General features: G+C 41.4%; 1 protein-coding gene across 1 annotated transcript in view; it reads right to left on the minus strand.

Annotated features, from left to right (window-relative positions):
* The window catches only part of ENOX1 (ecto-NOX disulfide-thiol exchanger 1), a 415538-nt gene that overhangs the window by 60219 nt on the left and 334164 nt on the right, over positions 1-21155 (minus strand). The window contains exon 11 of the mRNA XM_032781770.1: positions 10110-10294. Coding sequence (XP_032637661.1) covers positions 10110-10294 — 185 coding nt within the window. The remainder of the gene's footprint in view (positions 1-10109; positions 10295-21155) is intronic.

The raw sequence follows: 21155 nt of genomic DNA on the forward strand, positions 1-21155 counted from the left end.
CTGACCTCCTATGTAACACAATCCATAGAACTTCTCCCAAATAATTCCTAGAGTGTAACTTTCAGAAAAACATCCAGTCTTGATTTATAACTTGTCAGTGATGAAGAATCCATCATGACTCTGGGTAAATTGTTACAATGGCTTATTATTCCTACTGTCAAAAATGTATGACATTTCCAGTCCGAATTTGCCTAGTTTTGATTTCCAGCCCTTGAATCGTGTTATACCCTTCTCTGCTCGAAAGAGCCCTTTACTCAATATTTGTTCCTCATGTAGATACTCACAAACTATAATCAATTGCTTTTAGCACAGTCACCAAAGTCCTTGCTTATTTGTTCAACTATCAACTACTTCCGACCACTTTATCCCCAGTGTGAACATTTACTGAAGGTGCCTGGTTTTCCATAACTTTAATACTGTTCCTGCATTCTCTTCAATCAGCAATTCTGCACTTTTCTCAGTGAAAGTGGTCAGCCTTTTACGGAGAAGATCTATTTGTTAGAAATCCATGACATGTATTGCTCATGGCTCTGTTATGCCTGAGATGTTTGCAGAGGCTTTATCCTCTACCAGTCACTGACTTGAAAGCTGCACAGGTGTACACTGAACAAAAATAATCATCTACAAATGGTTATTTGGTAGTCTATGAAAGATGAACTTCTGGCATAGGTCCAGGTCATCTGAGGAGCTCTTGCCTTCAGCCAGTGCTCTTTCCAGGAGTCAAAGACTAGAGGTCTGGTCTGACGCTAACTGTGTTGTGTTTCCCTTTTTAAGCTCCTTCCTCTGAGTCTGACCTCTCTCACAGCTCGAGTTGGGTGGGACCAACTAAGCCCACATAAACGCATTAATCCTGTGTTTCCCAATGTGAGATTTGTATACCCCATCACAAGGAGTTTGCTCACATTACCACTGACTCTCCTGTATCTGCTTTATACATAATCAGAAAATTTCAGTCTCCAGTGCTATTAACCTGGAATCATTCATGAGGACTAAAATAGCTGTTATCAAAGCAACCCTGCATATTGTAAAAGGTAGCTTTTTTTTTTCTTTTTTTTACACATTCCCTATTTCCAATGCTGAACGTCTTCCAGTAAAGTTCAGTATTACCCATATTGCACAGATTTCAAAAGTGCAGACAGCAAATTACCATCTTAAACCAATCTTCTCTTTTTCTGAAATATTAAATATCTAGAAGCCAGCTGAATTACTCAGGCTGTGTGCAATGTGGTGCCAGCGTGGCTAGGAATGCTAACATCCATACAAAACAGAATATCCCCAAACATATGAAAATCCCTAAAGGTAAAGCAATAGCTTTCTGTTTATCATCATCACAAAGACACTGAATACTTCCCCCAAGCCCTGCATTTACCAAAGAAATACTGTATGTATAAATGTAATATATCTTCTATACATGCACATAGACGCATATGCATAAGTATACATCCCACCCCGCAAGGACAATGGACAAACTGTCCCTAGTGAACGGCTCCACCATGAAAACATCTTTTTTAACCAGCTATCTAAATAGCCCAACAAGCACATTCTAGAAATAGACCACAAGACCTTAGGTCATATTTTAGACTGTAAGGTTGGTTTTTAGGATATTAAAAAAGAACCCCTGCAATTCCAGTATATTTAGCTGTTATACCACCAAATGCTTCTACTGTTGCTCTTTCAGTCACAATTTTGTTTAGTGCTGCTGGAAATGAAACACAAAATGATAATAAGAATTTAACTTTACTAAAAATTTAAGTACATTACACTTGCTATAATGAACATTTCTGACAAGGTAACCAAGTTTGTTATAACAAGCTATTCATTATAGCATACCTCATCCACTCAGTTACCTGGGAGGGGATATGAGCTCTCCTCCCAGCCTCTGAAATGGCTGTGGCGTTTCCACTGAGCAGAATCTGTAGCAAACCAGTTAAATTAGACTACCAAACAGACATCAGAGAGTGACAGTTTTCAGTCACTAACAGCCTAGGATCTGATCTAGCAAGGTTTGCTCATGTGAATAGTTCTTATTTATGCATGAATGGAACTATTTCCCCTGGGGCAGACTTGAATCAGAGATCCAGAGGTGAAAGTCTCCCTGTCCCATCATGAATTCCATTAGCTATCCAGGCTAGCAATTTCTTTTTTTAAAAGCAAAACCCAGTCAACTCAATTAAAAACTTTATTCTACACAAATAAAGAGAATTCAGAACCTGTAAAATGGAAAAGACCAAAAATCAGCAAGAGAAAATGTGTTTCAAGCTTCTTCGAGGCTATTTACAAACAATAGAAGAAAAGAAGAATGTAAACATTTCTTGGCAGAATTCTCCTTAGGTTAAAGAAAAAAATGAAGCAAAACGAAGGAACACACACACACACACACGCACAATTTGTAGCCATCAAACCTATTAGCTCTATGGCTTAGCTGGAATATCAAGTTTCTACATTACTAAAACAGGATTTCATATCATAAATGGCCAGTGCATGGCAGCCTTGAATAATGGAAGTGCAACTTCCCATCTGAGCAAATATGCATTAGTAACAAGACACTGATGAGACCAGACAAATCACCAAGGAAACAAGAAAATGTGAAAGACAAGTCAAAAGAGATGGCAGCACGTGCTTTAGAAATGAGTTGTAAATGAAGCTAGCCACACTGCAGCATTTATATTAACATATGATCAGGCCTAATATGAGGCTGGGCAAATTAAAAGGTAATTAATGAATTTTTAAAAATTACAATGAAGGGAAATCCAGCATATCAGCTAAGTGAAGGCTATGGCACTTAGCCCTCTTGTTCCTCAGTCCTGTCCACTTTACAGAATACATTAGGATCTCACTATCTGGGAGGTTGATGAGATTTGTAATGGAAGAAGGATCTAAATCCTGACCTGGCACAGCGCTGATTAAGAGCCCTTTGCATTCTCTGCTACCGGCTACAGCTGGCCAGGGCTCCACCCTTAGCAGTGAACCTTGCTGGTCTTCTGACCAGGAACAAAGTGCACACTCAACATTTGCTGATGCTGCTAGTAGCAGCATGCATATTAAGCTGTGTTTTTTTATTTGGGGTGGGACAAGCATGCCCCCATAGGTAAGGGCATTAGGCAGGCCTACCTCTTGGTGCATATTATTGTATTATATGCTGTCCTGCTGATATCTTGAGTGTGAAGGTCTCAGTGCTGCACAGTAGAGGGCAGGGCTGAGCCCAAGAGATGCAGACAGGTGTGCGCGCGCGTGCACACGCGCACGCACACACACACACACACAGCATGAGAAATTAATCAGGCTTCAATTTTATACATTTGTTTTGTACTTAGAAGGGATGACAATTTCATTCTACAAAAGTAGAGCACTGAATAATATGTATGTCTATTTCTCCATGTGACCACAAATTGCATAAAACCACTTCTCCATAACCATCGCATGCTCACTTTTAATAAACCCACTTAGATTTTAGATTTTCTTTTTCAAAAAGAAATATTTGATTGATCTTTAAAGTTAAAAAAAATCTTACACATTGAGGCTAGAGAAACTACAGAGATTAATAGAAAGCTTTGAAGTTGGTATAGATAAAAATTACTGGTCTACTGTACTCTGCAAAGGTTCATGTTTTGAGCTGACTCAAATTTGCCATGAATTTTAATTTTACCATTCATCTTTAAAGAAATGAGTATTCACCACTAAGGCTGGGGTTTTCAGAAGTGCTCACCCTTGGCCTAACTTTGCTTCCGTTGACTATATGGGAGCAGAATTAGGCCAACATCAAATGCTTTTGAAAATTCCACCCTAAAGCTAAGAAGAATGCAACCAGCGAGAGAGGTTTAGTGTTTAAGGATTTCCTGCAAGAGGGATAGACTATAATCTTCATGTAGACATCAGTCAGTGTGCTTTCTACTGAGGTGTCTACCTTAGGCTTTTTCTCCTAAAATTCTCTACTGCTGTTGCCACCACTTCATGTCCATCACTGGTGGCAGCTGTCAGGGTACAAAGGCAGTTCAACCATGTGTTATCTCAGAACAGATCTAGATGACTTGACAGTTAAAACCTCAGTGGGGCCTTATTTACACTAACACTTCCATCGCTGCTATGACTTGTGAAGCTGAACTGGTGATAGCTACGGTAGGAAATTTTAGGGGGAAATGCCCACAGTAAACAATGCTTTAGGTATGGGTTGCTACATTTGGAGGAAAACTCCAGTCTCCCATTCTGAGATAAAATACATAATTGTACTGTAAACCTATTGGTGCACTTTATTAATAATAATTATTATTGTTTAAATATAAACAGCAGCAGGTAGGTATTTGATGGTAAACCTAATGGGATGTTAAAGGAAAGAGTGCTTATGCATCCTTTGGCCTGGTCTACACCTAAAACTTAGGTTGACCTAGCTATGTCACTCAAGGTTGTGAAAAATTTCACACCCTGTACAATGCAGTTAGGTGGCTCTAACTCCCAATGTGTATGCAGCTAGGTGGACAGAAGAAATGTTCCATTGACCTAGCTACTTTCTCCTCAGGGAGTGGATTCACTACAGTGATGGAAAAACCCCTTCTGTTGTTGTAGTAAGTATTTACACTACAGTGATATAGCTGCAGTCAGAAGCCGTGCCAGGGTTTTTGGCTCCCTAGGCAGGGGCCCTTCCACGCTCCCGGTAGTTGGCGGTAATTCTGCGGCGGAGGGGTCCTTCCGCACTCACGGACTTCGGGACACTTCAGCGGCGAGTCCCGGAGCGAGCGAAGGACCCACTGCAGAACTGCCGCCGAAGACCTAGAGCGTGGAAGGACCCCTCTGCCGCCGAATTGCTGCCAAGGGCCGCAAAATGCCACCCCCCCAAATCCTGGTGCCCTAGGCAACCTCCTAGGTCGTCTAAATGGAAGCGCCGGCCCTGGCTGCAGCGCTGCATCTGTACAGATGTAGCCCTTGTAGAACAGACATACTGTTACTGGGCCCCTTCCTCCCCCTTTCCAGAAACAGGGTTACTTGTTTTCAGAATTCAAATGTCATTCAGTAATACCAGGTTTTTGCTAATGCTGTTGCTCTTTGTAAATTTATAGATCAAATTAAGATTCATACTCTGGAGAGCAATAAAAATATTTTCAACTTAATCACTCTAGTCTATTTATTCAGCAGGTAAAAAGTGAATATAAGGGTGATATTTTTTCTCTCTTATTTACTCCCCTTTCTAATACTGCATTTTTAGAATAAACAGGTTAATCTTGATCATGTGTATGCTGGGCGACACACTGAGTAAATATTTAGTGAGTATGGAGTGGAAGGATAAAACAGAATAAATAAGCCCTCTGTAGTCAGGATATACTAATGAATATAACCCACAATAAGCCCTATCCACTTGACCACGCTAGGGTTCTTAGCATTCATCTGTGGCTGGAACATTCACACCTAAGGATGAATGGGTTGTTATAGTTGTCATGACAGACCTGGATTCTGTGATTTTCAGGCTTTTACAAAAGTATCTGTGACTTTTGACACTTGGGAAAGTTTGCATGTGAGTGAATGGAATGAATGTGATTGAAGTTCATGGGAGTTTAGATAGTGGATGAACCACAAGGAAGAAGTGAAGAAAAAGATCTCAAATAGATCCATCCTACAAGTTACTGAACTCATGCCTGTGAAGAAATATGCTTTCAGCCCCCACCCGCTGAAGTCAATGGGATCATGATGACAGGGCCAGTGCAACCCATTAGGCGACTGGGTGCTAACATTTTGGGGGCGGCGACCGCGGCTGCCAGATCTTCGGCCGCCCCAGTTGTTGGAGGTATTTCGGGGGTGGGACCTTCCGCCGCCTCTGTCAGGGGCGGGACCTTCTGTCGCCTCTGTTGGGATGGCATTTCGGAGGCGGAACCTTCCGCCGCCTAGGGTGCCAAAAAAGCTGGTGGTGCTCCTGCATGAGGATATACAATTTCCCCTCCACCTCTAGGTAAAAGACAATATTTTTCATTCCAACTATGATGAAGTACGGCTTACATAATTTAACTCTGATAGAGCAACGTCTAGAAGAATAGTGTGGACTTTTCAAAAGCGCTCAGCATTGGCCTAAACTCGGCTCCCATTAAAGTGAATGGTCAAACTCCAGTGCGCTCCAGCAAAGTTAGGTGAATGCTGAGTGCTTTTGAAAATCCCACCAATATTTATTAATATTTACATAATGATGGCATCCTTTATGATGAATGAAATGCACGTAATGGCAAGGTCCATAATCAACCAATTTACAGTGTAGGACCTAGTTCCTCTAAGATATCTAGGTATCTAACTTCCATTGATTTCATCTAAGTACCTTTGAGGAAGAGCCTGAAACCTGACAAGTGTTGGGCACCTCCAGCTCCCAGTGACTTCAGTGGGAGATGCAGGATGCGCAGCAAAACAACCCAAATGCCCTGGCAAGTAGAGGACAGTTCTGACTAAGACCTGGGTTCAAACTGGCCATTTGTTATCACAGCACTTGCACTGTTTGAATTGTTTGCATTGTAAATAGCAGAACAAAGGTTCTTTTGCAGGCTAATCCTTTTGCTCTTAGTATTTTTAACTATGTTTTTGTGACATTTCCTTTTGTTCAGTATGACTTCCCTGTGACTCTTCCTAAAGACGGCCAAGTCAAACCCTCAGTCCTGTTCTTCATAAGTCTCAACTGAAACAATGTTCCCAAGGTAGTGTGAGGACACAGCACAAGGTCCACACTATAGGACAGTCTACAGGCCAATGCTGTTCATAGTCTGATAAATAATTCTCTAAGAAATTCATAAAGTCATCTGGTATGCATTAAAAATTAATCAAAATGAGCTTCAGTATCACTTAGAATATATGTCATCTATAATCTCTATATGGTAAAAACCCATGTCCTGTTGTCTGGGCATTTTCAATCATTTCACATTAGGAAGGCAAGATTCAAATATACTTAGCACTGAGTGATTAATGTTCGATCCTAAAATATCTAACCTGTTCCTCAAAACAACACTGGAATAACATTCTGATAGCAAAATCTCTCTGATCATATAGTTTCCTTACGTCATTTCCAGAAGTGAGATGCTCAAATACAGAGCAATTTGAAAAGATATATATTTTGTGTGTGCATCCCCATACAGAAATACATGGAAGCTAACAACACCTATACAGTAATGACAAGTTAATTCAATTTCCATCTTAAGATCAGGTAAAGTGTACTTCATTTGTTACCATGGATACAAGACATTATTTCCATTTGTTTGAGACTTCATAGTGGGTATGAAATTAGATGGTGACACAAATTCATGGAGGGAGTTAACTCAAAAACACCTAACTTCAATGCCTAAGCTGCTATTACACATTTTTCAACAACATAAATTGTTAGTTTGCTATGACTGTTCATATGGTATACTTCATGAGCAAGTATCTATGGGATTTTGCTGATAATGCTTTTGAGCAACAGAAGTGGTGAGAGAAGAGAAAATAATCACTCATTTCATCAGTCCTGGAAGTGTGCAAAAGAAACCTGAAAAATCACCAGATAACTGGAATGCATTAAAAATACATTAGTGTTGCATTATTTGCTACTGTTTGGCACCAAGTCTGTGCACAGAAAATTCCTTGACACTCAAAATGCATCCATTTTCTCAGCCAGACCTGCTCTTCAACTGCAGCTCAAATCAATTATTCTTTAGTTTTCGAAGTGAGAGGGAGGAGGGGGTGGGATGCAGGGGGAAGTGGGTGTGAATGGAAAGGAAGAAGGATGAGGTAGGCCTCAGGAACTTGGTGGAAACCAGTTCATCTTGTCTTAAATCAAATATAATATATACAACAAGATAAAAGGGAATGAGAGAGGTCTTCTTGTTAAACCATTACTAGCCAAGACCTGGATGTGTGTTTAATATTTCATATAGAGCCTGATTTTCATAGGTGCTGTACACATGCTATGCTGATAGATTTCAATTGAAGCTGTCAATCTTCAGCATTTCTGACAACCAAACTCAGACTCTATAGGTTCTACCTAAATGAGAGGCCAATTTCTAAATATTTCTGGATGAATCACAGGAAAAGTGTAAAGGTCGTGAGCTGTCACAAGTGCTACTAACAACTCAAACCCATCTACTCCAGTGTTTCTCAAACTGGAGTCACCACTTGTGTAGGGAAAGCCCCTGGCGGGCCAGGACAGTTTGTTTACCTGGCCCGTCCACAGGCCCGGCCAATCGCGGCTCCCACTGGCCATGGTTCGCTGCTCCAGGCCAATGGGAGCTGCTGGAAGCAGTGTGGGCCGAGGGACTTACTGACCAAGGCTGCCAGCAGCCCCCATTGGCCTGCAGCGGCGAACCGTGGCCAGTGTGAGCTGTAATCAGCTGGACCTGCGGATGGGGCAGGTAAACAAACCGGCCCGGCCCGCCAGGGCTTTCCCTACACAAGTGGCAACCCTAGTTTGAGAAACATTGATCTACTCAAACCCATTACAATTGTCCACAAAAGTGACCCTACTCAGCTCCATTCAGCTGTTGAATCTGCTAACAACTTCCCAACAAAACTCCTGATCTCTGCAATCCTCAGCATATCCTCAATCGGCTTCCCCGCAGCCCCTTTTCAATCTTCTTGAACCTTTTGTAATCCTCCCTCATAGGAAGTTGGTTGGCTTGATCCCAGATGCCAAACTAGCAAAAATTCAAAAACTCACATCAAAATGTCAAAGATTTAAAAAAACATGGAGGATGGGAAACTGCAGTTGCTGTGACACAGCTAGATAGCGGATACTAAACGATGGGTTTTCTCTTAACATGCTTGATTAACAATATTGATATCTAGCTGAAGTTTCAATACTAATTCAATTAGAATTCCATGGCCTGATTCTCTTGTGCCCTTGCACCTCAGGTGACAATCTAAACCAATGGCAAGTGAGTGTAAAAACACTACCACTTGGATCTGGTAGCAGCTTATACCAATTTGCATTGGTGTGAATGGGTAAACAAAGTGCAGGGCAATGGAGAACAGGCACTGAGGCTCAGATTTAGCAAAGCATGTGTTCATGTGCTTAACATTAATGAAGTCAGCAACACTTAAGCATGTGCTTAAGTAAGGAAGAGATTATTCACATGCTTAAAGCATGTACTTAAGTGCTTGAAGGCCTAAGACACTTTAGCTTCTATTTTTATACCTGAATTGGAAGAGCAACTAATGCCTAATTTGTTAATTCTCATATATTTTATTAAGAAATTATTCACTTAGGCCACAAATTCTCCCAATATTGTAAAAGAAAGGTGAGATCTGGGTGTTCATGTACAGATCTGTACTGAAGCTCACTCCTGGTCAGAAGGCATAAGTCTGGGGCCTCACAATGACCACTAACTGCAATGTCACAGAGAGGGGATTTACGACTTCCAACAATAATATCAGAAGTGGGAGCTGATTAACACTTTGGAAACAGAAGAGACTTAGAAATAAAGGGCCAGTCTGTGGCTTTAAGCCACTGGCCACAGTAGAGGGGAAGCGGAGGTGTGCTACATCAGCAGCAGCTTCTGGAGACATTATGTCTCACTCAGTCATAATAGGCCAGGGCCTCAGCTAGTGCAAGTCAATCTAGCGCCACTGACTTCAGTGGTGGCATGTCAGTTTACACTTGCTGAGGACATGGACAAGTGTCTTTAGAAGTGTTGTGGGAACATGGGCCACAGCAGCTCTTGCTACAGCCTTTGCAGTAGTACTGTGTGTTCTCTCCCCTGAGCGCACTGCACAGCCCTGATGCTGTTTAAGGATGGTGGGGCTATGACCTATACCTGACTTGCTGCCTTTGGGGTACTGGCCATGGTAGGTTGGAAAAGGCTTCTTAAACCCGCTACTTTCTTGCAGAGCTAGGCCAATCCATGCTGCAGTCACACCTCCGACCGCAGTGTAGACATCCCCTTTGTCAGCAGGTCTTTAATCCCTGTGGACTGATGCTGCCATCCTTATACACCCAAAGCAGCCTGCAGAAATCAACAGGCATTTGAGTATGCAAAGAAATCATGGTCAGGTTCCTTAGCATCTTACAAAATCTGATTTTAGCGGTCCAAAAATTTGCAGTGCTTTTTTCTTAACCAAAAATGCCCCTTTTGCATGTACATTACTGAGAAAAGACATTAAAAATTGACTCATTGTACCTGCTGCATGCCTTGCATTGTCTGCTGCAGGAATTTCATCTGTTGGTCCTTTGTGAGACTTTCTTCGGTCCGAAAGAGTTGTCCTTTCTCTTGTTTTAGAAGCTCCACTTCATTTCTGTAAGCATCCAGCTGCCATCGGAGGCTGTCATTCTCTTCCTTCAGTGCATAAGCTTGGGCTGTTAGAGCTATGAGAAAATGAACATGCCAAAAAAATAAATAAAAAATCAATATAATGACTCATTTGCTGGCAGATAACATAGAGGGCATTGTTCAGACAAAAGGTGATGCAACATAAAGATATACAAGGTAAACACTCCACTCTTAGGTTTAGTCTAGATAAATTAAACTGGTTAAAGCCTTAAGAACATTTGTAGAGAATTTTGTGTTTTACATAGCACACTAAGCCCAAACTCTGACTCAAGTTCATGCCCCAGCGCCCCTTCCATCCACACAGAAATGAGTCTGACTTGGGTCAGGAAATCCTCTTGGCTGGGGCCTATGAACCCTGCTGGAGGAAGCGTCAGAGCCTGAGTCCCGCTGTGATGTGGGTCAGAGCCCAGGCATTTTGTAGTGTGGATGCAGCTCAAGTCTGAGTTGCCACTCTTGGGTCTGGAGAGTCCACCACACAGAGGAACATCTCAAATGGTCTGTTAATGGTTTACAAAGAGTCTAGTAGCTCATTAGAAATAGCAGGACTAATAAACTCTCACAGCTTCATTGGTTCAATTTCAACTGGTTGAGTGCCAGAGTGAACACAGACAAGCTGAAATGGTTCAACTAGTCCTCCCTATTAATGCCCCACAGTACACTAAGGGCTTGTCTAAAGGAGGACACTCAGGAAAGTTCATCCAAATTAAAGTGAGTTAGTTAAATTGCATTTAATTCCTGTGTGGAAAAGCCTTATTCTGAATCAAAATGTCCTAAATTCGATTTATCTTAATTCACTTCCCTGAGCGTTTCTGTTTAGTCAAGCCCTAAGTGGCCTTGTGACATCTCCCAGGATGCACTACTTCTGGGAGCTAGTTGTGAATTGTGAGACAAAAGGAATTGCAAATGAAGTAGTTCAGGACAGCCCAAGTACGGATATGGAGCAAACAAACCAGTTTGGTATGACTAGTGTGAAGACACTTAATTCTTTACACTTAATCTGGTTCAGTAACAAATGGTTCAGTTCTTCAGTGCAGACAAGACCTTATATAAATATCCTAAAGCAGGATTTTGTGACATGGAGGTTGGGATACGCATGGCAATCGCAGATAGGTGTTAGGGGGTCATGACAACCTTGCCCTTCTGATATTGCTAAATGGGAGGACAGATGTGGCCAGATGTGTAAAGTTTGGGAGAAGAGTGCTGACGGTAAGGACAGAGGTTGAGAACCACTGCCCAAGAGAAATGTCCTAAGAGAGACTTCAGAAAATGACCTATTACTGACAACAGATGTCAGCAATGATTCTCTTCCTACCCCACCACCTCAAACTAGTGTTGAAAATAGTTTAGCTGTGAATGAATTTTTGACACTGATTCTGAAAGTGTGCTAGAGCCCTGATGTAACATGGAAATCATTCATTTTTTTTCTACAAGGGCAGTATCTACTCTTGACAGTTTCTTACCTGTGTCTCAGCAATGGTGCAGTCATACTTGTACAACTGATAGCATAAGCTGTAGTGGAGCTGAGATGTATGCATTTTACCACTGAGGTACATATGGAGGTAAAAATGTCTGCTGACCTCCACTAGAGATTCACTATTTCTGAAAACAGGCATGAAATTTCTGAGTGTGGGAAGGCACAATGGTGCTGAAAACAGTTTTGTTCTGTGTACATTTGATGGGGGCATAGTCAACAAGAGGTTAGTGAGACGAGGCCATAAATTGTTGTTCTAAATTTCAATCACTCTTCATAGACTGGCTGCTGAAATTAGACATAGATTTTAGGGAAGAAACTGACATCCAGTGTAAAGGCAAAATTCTTAAGTTCTGAAATAGGCAAAACTTTATTGACTTCACAGCTTTTGCCCAGCAATGTTATAGAAACTGACATGACTGTTTAATATTTATACTATGCTAGCACCCAGAGGTTCCAGTCAGGATTAAGGCCCTGTTATACTAGGGAGTTTTGCCTAACTAACGCTTTTTGGATCTGGTCTGAAGAGAGAGGAAATGTGGAAACTCCACTCCTGCCTCCCTGCGAATTCTCCAGTTATGAGGAATCGTTTAGACAGAGAAATGATGTAATAGAGCAAAATTATATAAAATGCAAATACTCAAAAAAAAACAAACAAAAAGAAACACAAAACCCCAATGATAACCTACCTTGGCACTACAAGGACTTTACTACATTAGCTGCATTGAAAGATACTGAAGTCATTTCCTTAGGAAGCTCCATTTGGCCCCTTTTCAATTTAGAATGGCATTTTTATTATCATAACTGATAGCAGGTGTTTGTGAAGAAATCGATTAGTATGCAGGGATGGAAATTACATTTGCCAAATGAAGTGCACAGTCTGCAATATAAGCCTAAATTTGTATAGCTAAATGTGGAAGGCTATAAAGCATATACCAAGAACACTACTTAAATAAATTATCTGAGCATAAATACACATAGAGAAGTGTGACAGCTGTTATTTCAGGGATACTGTTAATGTCCTAGAGAAGAACTTTACTCTTGACCATTCTTATACTTGGCAACAACAATGGTCATTTGGCTTAGCAAAGTATGATGCATTACTGTCTTCATTATTGGACAGTGATATCACTATGAAATAGCTGCAAATAAAAAAAACCCTCCAAAATTCTATCCGCATTTTGTAACAGAAGCACAAACCTGATTAAATGATTTCAAGCTTGATATTACAGAATTTTATTTGCCATCGACAGTAACAATAGGCTACTTTCCAGAGGATAAGAAATTATGTATTAACACCACTTAACTTAACACCACTTAATATATTAACACCCACCACCACTTAATTATATATTAACACCACTCCAGGCCTCTCTTGAACAGACCTTGCTGCATAAAAAGTCCCTTGAATCCTGTGTAATCGCACATACATGACTCAAAATCTTTGTCAAACTAGTTTGTTCTCTGAACAGGCGATCTCAATACATCATTAGCAATAAAAATACTTTACTTTTGACAGGACAAACCTTTGTTTGACCCAATTAATTTCTATTATTTTGCAAACAATACAAATACATTATTGCAAATATAGTGTAGTCATTAAAATACACCTGTAGGTTCATTGTTGCGTCTAATTTGGCACCTCCACAGCATCTCTCTGGAAGATTTAGCTGCAGCCTCAGTATTGGTATATCAAATGAAATTGTTTTGAAAAGCATGTAATCATTCTTCCATGATAAAATTTACCCTCAAGGAATTGTTGTGAGGAGTCTAATGGGCAACTAAGAGGATAGAAGCTTTTTTCATAAAAACCAAATAACTACATCTGAGAAAAAAGGCTAAGCAAACACAAACCTCCAGTCCAATAGAAAGTATTTTTCAAATTTTGCTCCTCTAATTCAGAGAGAGGCCTGAACCAAACTTCCAAATGTTGCAGTTTTGCACTTCTTTTCAGTGTACCGAGGCAACTAAATGTATAAACTAGTATATTCATGCTGCCCAGCAGACATCACTTTATGGTTAGCTAGAGTCATTACATAGTGCTATGCACCACCACTGGATTAACCTTGACTTCCACACAGAAACTTTAACCCAGTGGATAACCTCCCACTCCGTTAGGTACAGAAGGGACACTAATGCAACAGAACCTGTACTTTTCCACTGCTTTGGGGAGGCAGTGGGAAGAATGTGCATCTCCTGTGTATCACCTAACCCAGTTCCAAGAGAAATCCCCTAAAGCTGTTGCACAGATGGAAAGGACTGGGTCTGCACAGCTGTTGACTTGTTATCTCTGATGGAGTTCAGGTGCTAGGACCTCACAGCCTATCCTGGCTGGAATAACAGCTGTGGATATTTCCATTGTCAGCAGGTGTGTTGACACAGCCAGTGACAGCAAGCCTCTAAGCCCAGGTCGACAGACTCAGGCTCACATAACTGCGATGAAAATGGCTGTGTAGACATTGCTTTGAAGTTGCAGCTCAGGTTGGAGCTCAGACTCTGAAGCCCACTCCTGCCCTGGTCTTTGGAGCTCAAGCTCCAGCCTGAGCCACAAGCTACAAGCCAGAGGCTCAGTGCTGTCGGCTGTGTAGACATGTGGCCCTGGTGGAATACTCCTTACCCTCCTTTCTCCAGGGGATATGCTCAGCCCATTTACTGGAGCTGGGTGCCCGGGAGAGGATTTGAGGCTTAGTGTGCAATGCTGCTGACTGCGGTTTGGCAAGTGGGCTGAACAAGAGCCCATTAAATATTGTAAGAATCACCTGCAAGCGACAAAACTGGTTGTCAATTCACGTGACAGGTATAAGCAATGCTATAGAGTATTTGCTATCCGCATCAAAGTTATTAGAAGCTAGTTACAAGGAGGCTTGTGAAGTTTGCATTAATCTTTAGCTACCTGACCCAGACAGCTAACCCCCCAGGCCTAAACATTTTATTCTGAGCTGTATATTATCACCTTCAACATTTTAAGAATAACTCTTGGGCAAGGATCAAGTGACACACTCTGTTTGAACAGTTACAAGTGACTCTTTACCATAGGAAACAACATACTTTCTGTTTTTTTAGAAACATGAGCGCTTATAATACTCATGAACAGTTCTCGTCACTTAGCAGAATCTCAATTTTCAATTATTATTTGTAATTCAATAGTACCAAGAAGTCCCAATCAGGGCTGGTGCCCCACTGTTCTAGGCATTGGACAAATACATAGAAAGACATGGTCCAGGTCCCAAAGTGCTTACAAACTAATTGAAGACAAGGCACAACAGATGAATGTCACAGACAATAAAAGTAAATGGGGGAGAGAACATGAGGGTAACAGTAGTAAAATCATGAATTACATAGGATACCTTGTGGGGTCTAAATCATTTTACAAATTGTTAAGAACAGGAGAACATAAGAACGACCTTACTGGGTCAGACCAAAGGTCCATCTAAACCAGAATCCTGTCTTCTGACAGTGGCCAATGCCAGGTACCCCAGAAGGAATGAACAGAACAGAACAGGTAATCACCAAGTGATCCATCCCATCACCCATTCCCAACTTCTGGCAAACAGAGTCTAGGGACACCATCCCTGCCCATCCAGGCTAATAGCCATTGATGGACCTGTCCTCCATAAATTTATCTAGTTCTTTTTTGAATCCTGTTATAGTCTTGACCTTTACAACATCCTCTGGCAAGGAGTTCCACCAGCTGACTGTGTGTTGTGTGAAGAAATACTTCCTTTTGTTTGTTTTAAACCCGCTGCCTATTAATTTCATTTGGGGACCCCTAGTTCTTGTGCTATGAGAAGGAGTAAATAACATTTCCTTATTTACCTTCTCCGCACCAGTCATGATTTTATAGACCTCTATCCTATCCCCCCCTTAATTGTATCTTTTCCAAGCTGAAAAGTTTCAGTCTTATTAATCTCTCCTCATACGGCAGCCATTCCATATCCCTAAAAATTTTTGTTGCCCTTTTCTGAACCTTTTCCGATTCCAATATAACTTTTTTGAGATGGAGTAACCATATCTGCACACAGCATCCAAGATGTAGGCATAACATGGATTTATATAGAGGTAATATGACATTTTCTGTCTTATTATCTATCCCTTTCTTAACAATTCCCAACATTCAATTTGCTTTTTTGACTGCCGCTGAACATTGAGTGGATGTTTTCTGAGAACTATCCAAAATGACTCCAAGATCTCTTTCTTGAGTGGTAACAGTTAATTTAGACCCCATCATTTCATATGTATAGTTCGGATTTTATTTTACAATGTGTACTACTTTGCATTTATCAACATTGAATTTTATCTACCATTTTGTTGCCCAGTCACTCAGTTTTGTGAGATCCTATTGTAACTCTTTGCAGTCTGCTTGGGATTTAACTATCTTGAGTAGTTTTGTATCATCTGCAAATTTTGTCACCTCATTGTTTACCCCTATTTCCAGGTAATTTATGAATATGTTGAATAGGACTGCTCCCAGTACAGGCCTCTGGGGGACACCACTATTTACCTCTCTTCACTCACCATTTATTCTTACCCTTTGTTCCATACCTTTTAACCAGTTACTGATCCCTGAGAGGACCTTCCCTCTTATCTCATGACAGCTTACTTTGCTTAAGAGCCTTTGGTGACGGACTTTGTCTTGTTACCCCCAGTGGTCTTTTACCAAACCGTGAATAACTTGTAGGCTTCAAATTGGAGGATTGGGTCAAAAGAAATCTGATGAGGTTCAACAAGGACAAGTGCAGAGTCTGCACTTAGGATACAAGAATCCCATTCGCTGTTTCAGACTAGGAGCCGAATGGCTAGGAAGCAGTTCTGCAGAAAAGGACCTAGAGGTTACAGAGGATGAGAAGCTGGATATGAGTCGACAGTGTGCCCTTGTTGCCAAGAAGGCTAACAGCATTTTGGGCTGCATAAGTAGGGGGATTGCCAGCAAATCGAGGGATGTGATCATTCCCCTCTATTTGACATTGGTGAGGCCTCATCTGAAGTACTCTGTCCAGTTTTGGGCCCCACACTACAAGAAGAATGTGGAAAAATTGGAGAGAGTCCAGCAGAGGGCAATGGAAATTATTAGGGGGCTGGGGCACATGACTTAGGAGGAGAAGCTGAGGGAACTGGGCTTATTTAGTCTACAGAAGAGAAGAGTGAGGGAGATTTGATAGCAGTCTTCAACTACCTGAAGGGAGGTTCCCAAAGACTATGGAGCTAGGCTGTTCTCAGTGGTGGCAGATGACAGAACAAGGAGCAATGGTCTCAAGTTGCAGTGTGGGAGGTCTAGGCTGGATATCGGGAAACACTATTTTACTAGGAGGGTGGTGAAGCACTGGAATGGGTTATCTAGGGAGGTGGTGGAATCTCCATCCTTAGGGGTTTTTAAGGCCCAGCTTGACAAAGCCCTGGCTGGGATGATTTAGTGGGTGTTGGTCCTGCTTTAAGCAGGGAATTGGATTAGATGACCTTCTGAGGTCTTTTCCAGCTCTAATATTCTATGATTTGGGGACAGCATTCAAGAGTAAGGGGCACCAGGAAAGTAGATGTAGACAAACACGTAGTTTTATTATCGAGCATTATTGCTGGAGCAAAGTATTGGGGTAGAGAGCAGAATAAGCAAGAGCAGATAAGATGGGAAGGCACAGCTAGTAAAGTCCTTCATTTCTTTAGCTAAAGAATGCAATTGCAACACAACAAAATAATCACTTGTAATTAACAAACTGAAAGTACCCACCCATTTAACTTTTTAATAATAGAAATAACACTGAATTTGGTGCACTAGAACAACTGTAAATTAATCCCAAAATTTTAACAATAAATGGTCAGTAAATTGTCCCTTGTTACTGGACTTAAATTAAAGCAACTCAGATCATTTCTGAAAAGGTGATAGGAATTCTTAAAATTGAATCTTAATAACTCTTCTAAATTAATTAATAGGAAAACACCCTTTTTATCTACAGACAATCAACTTTGTCAGTTTCCTTACAAAACAACATGCGGACTCTAAAAGGGATTTATCTTCAGAAAGGACACTTAATATGAGGAAAGATCCTTTTCCAGAAACATCAGCAAAAAGGACTGTTACTGCTTCACCTCCTTTTCACTGCAGAGTCTTGGAAAGGCTAGGATTTGTAGCAATAGCCACTGCAGTAAGACAATACTGACATAGAACAGAGAATACTAACGTTTTACAATCCATCTCAAGATTGATTAGGATCAGGAAATAAAGCTCTGTCTCCTACCAGCACTTCTCTGGGGCACACAAAATACTTTATATTTTGTTACCTTTATTATATGGTGTGTCATACGCAAATCAAAACTTTGTTTGTCTACACTGCCCCCATTACAGTGCAGCCATGGCAGCACTATGATGTGGGCAGTGTAGTCATGCTTTATCACTGGAGAGTGATAAAACTACCTTGAACGAGCAGTGGTAGCTTTATTGCTGCGAGTGCGGCTCCCGACGATAAAGCACTGTCTATACTGGCACTTATCCGTGCTAAAACTTTTGTCACTTGGGGGGGTGTTTTTTCACACCTCTGAACAACTAAAGTTTTGGGGCTGAAAGTGGCAGTGTAGACACAGCCTAATAAGCAATGGCCGGTGGCTAAAGCAGGCTAGAGGGCCACCCCAGGGAGCCAGGAGGTCAATCACTATCAGAGGCAATTCAGGGCAATGGTCTAAAAGGAGTCAGTAACTGGAAGATCCACCCCAAGGGGCCAGGGCAGTGGGTTAGGGAGGCGAGGTCAGGCAAGGTAGCAGGGCAGGGTTGGATGAGGCAGCAGGGCAGGGTCAGGAAAGTCTGTCTAGGTAGGAACCAGTAAATTGTCTGTTGCTCAGATAGCTTCCTCTTCCTGTTGGAGTCTCTATATAGTCCATTTATCCAATGAGAAGGCTGTCTGTCCAACCAATCATGTGCCTGAGGTATGGCTGCTGTGAATCTGTAGGTCTTTAGCATTAAGGTTGTTGGTCAGGAGTGGTGGTTCAATGTGCTGTCATGGTGCAGCAAATAAGAATGTCGACTAGGATGTCCAATCTGTAAGAATTCTTTGAGAGTGTCAACAAGCATGCGGACAAGGGTGATCCAGTGGATATAATATACTTGGACTTGCAGAAAGCCTTTAACAAGGTCCCTCACTGAAGGCTCTTAAGCAAAGTAAGCAGTAATGGGATAAAGGTCCTCGCATGTCCAGGAAGAGAAAGAATAATCCTCTTACCTTTTGGGGGATCAGGTCAACTATCCTGACATCTATGCCATATGTCTCTACTTGTGTGTTTTATGAACAGGTTGTATTAGTAAGTTTATTATTATTATTTTAATTAGTATGCTATTTCGATTACATTTGACTTACCAAATTGCAATAATAGCCAATGGAGTCCATGTGTAATGAGCCATATCCTGTGAGACCATGTTCACTTTGTATTCATACTGTCTCTTCACTGGTCATTTCCAATAATTAGAGATGGTTGAAAACCACAACAACTTTCAGTGACAAACCTGAGGTTTTTTTCCCATTGAAAACTGAATTTTTTATGAACATTGAAATTTGGGAAATTCCGACCAACCAACTGTATACTTTGGTCTTACATTGCTCATTCATCATCATCATCATCATCATCATCCCCATAACCGCATTGGTCGTTGGGGCGCCATTGCATTGATGAGCAATCAACCAATTGTCTCCACCGCTGATGATTGTGTGTCAGTGCTTGAGTCTCTGCGAAGTCCATTTCTGTCCACTCTTTTATGTTGTCAATCCATCTCTTCTTCTGTCTACCTCTTTTTCTCTTCTCCTGTACTGTCCCTTGGGGGATGATCTTGGATAGGCCAGATGATCTTGTTACATGGCCGTACCACTTCAGCTTGCGCTTCTTCACAGTTGTCAGGAGGTCTTCATATGACCCAGAGCATTGGATGATGATGTTGCAGACCTCTTCATTGGTGATGTGGTCGAAGTAGGAGATGCTCAGGATTTTAGGGAAGAATGTCATCTCTACTACCTGAATTTTCCGTTCAAGTTCTGCCATAAGGGTCCATGTCTCACACAAATACAGAAAAATGGAGATGACCAATGTGTGCAGCAGTTTCAGTTTGGATTCCAGGGAGATGTTCTTATTCCTCCAAACTGGCTTCAGCATTGCTACTGCTGCTATTGTTTGCACAGTTATTGCCCAAATTTCTGCCTTGGATCCTTCATCAGTGATGATTGCCCACAAATACTTGAACTGTTTCACTGTCTCCAGCTCTTGCCACTGACAGTGACATGTGAGCTGATTCCATCACATTTGTTTGTCATCAGCTTGGTTTTCTCTGCACTAATTTCCATGCCATATTTTGAAGAGGTTTCATCCAATTGTTTCACAAGGTTGGCAAATTCATCTTCGCTGCCTGCCAGGTCATCAATGTCATCAGTGAACTGAAGCCAGGCATACAGTAGTTTAATGGTAAGAATGTTGTCCAGAGAGCTTTGTGCCATACTCTGTCAAACGCCTTCTTGAAGTCAACAAAGACATGGTAGATGTCCTGCTGATGTTGTAAGTACATCTCACATAGAACATGAAGGTTGAAAATCTGTTCTGTGGTACTTCTTCCAGCACAAAAGCCAACCTGTTCTTCAGTGATGATATTCTCCACTTGTGGCTTCAATCTGTTCAATAGGACTTTCAACATCACTTTTCTGGGATGGCTAAGTAAGCTTATAGTCTGGTAATTTTGACACAATTGCAGGTTGCCTTTCTTTGGCAGAGTGATGATTAATGACTGCATCCATGTGAAGGGCCACTCACCAGTCTGCCAGATCTTGTTGCAGATCTTGGTGAGTAGATCTATTACTATTTCTCCTCCAAATTTCATCAGTTTGGCTGGGCTGTTGTCAATGTAGCCTTTCCATTCTTGAGTGATTTCACAACTGTCTCCACATCTTCACATAGTATTGGAAAGTCATCCTTCTCTGTTGAATATGGGCTGTCTAAGACACTAGGATCTCCATCTGTATAGTAGTTGTATAGAACAGAGCAGTCGTTTATCCACCTTTTGATGATATCCCTTTCTTCTGTAAGACTGTTCCCTTCTTTGTCCTGAATTGCTTACTGATACAAGTGTCTAGTGTCTGGCTCACTCATGGCGCTTCCATTTAAAATGGACAGTTAGCAGTTTTTCTTAAGAGTTTGTGGAAACAATGTTTTCCTGAGGAAAAAAATGGTTGGGCTTGAGAGTCCAGAGTTTCTCTGTGTCTCTCTACAGAGGTTTTTCTAAGTGGTTTTTGTTGTAAGCAGAGTCAGGATACGCTATCCTGACATCTGGTGGTGAATGATAGAGAGTATGGAAAGAATGTTAGGAATTTCCATTGGCATCCACCCCCACTTAGCATAACAACTTAGCATAACCCCACAGCAGCTTGGGAGGGTGATTTTTACAGCTCTGGAATCCCCAATTT

This window comes from Chelonoidis abingdonii, chromosome 1 (assembly GCF_003597395.2).
Source record: "Chelonoidis abingdonii isolate Lonesome George chromosome 1, CheloAbing_2.0, whole genome shotgun sequence".
NCBI lineage: Eukaryota > Metazoa > Chordata > Testudines > Testudinidae > Chelonoidis > Chelonoidis abingdonii.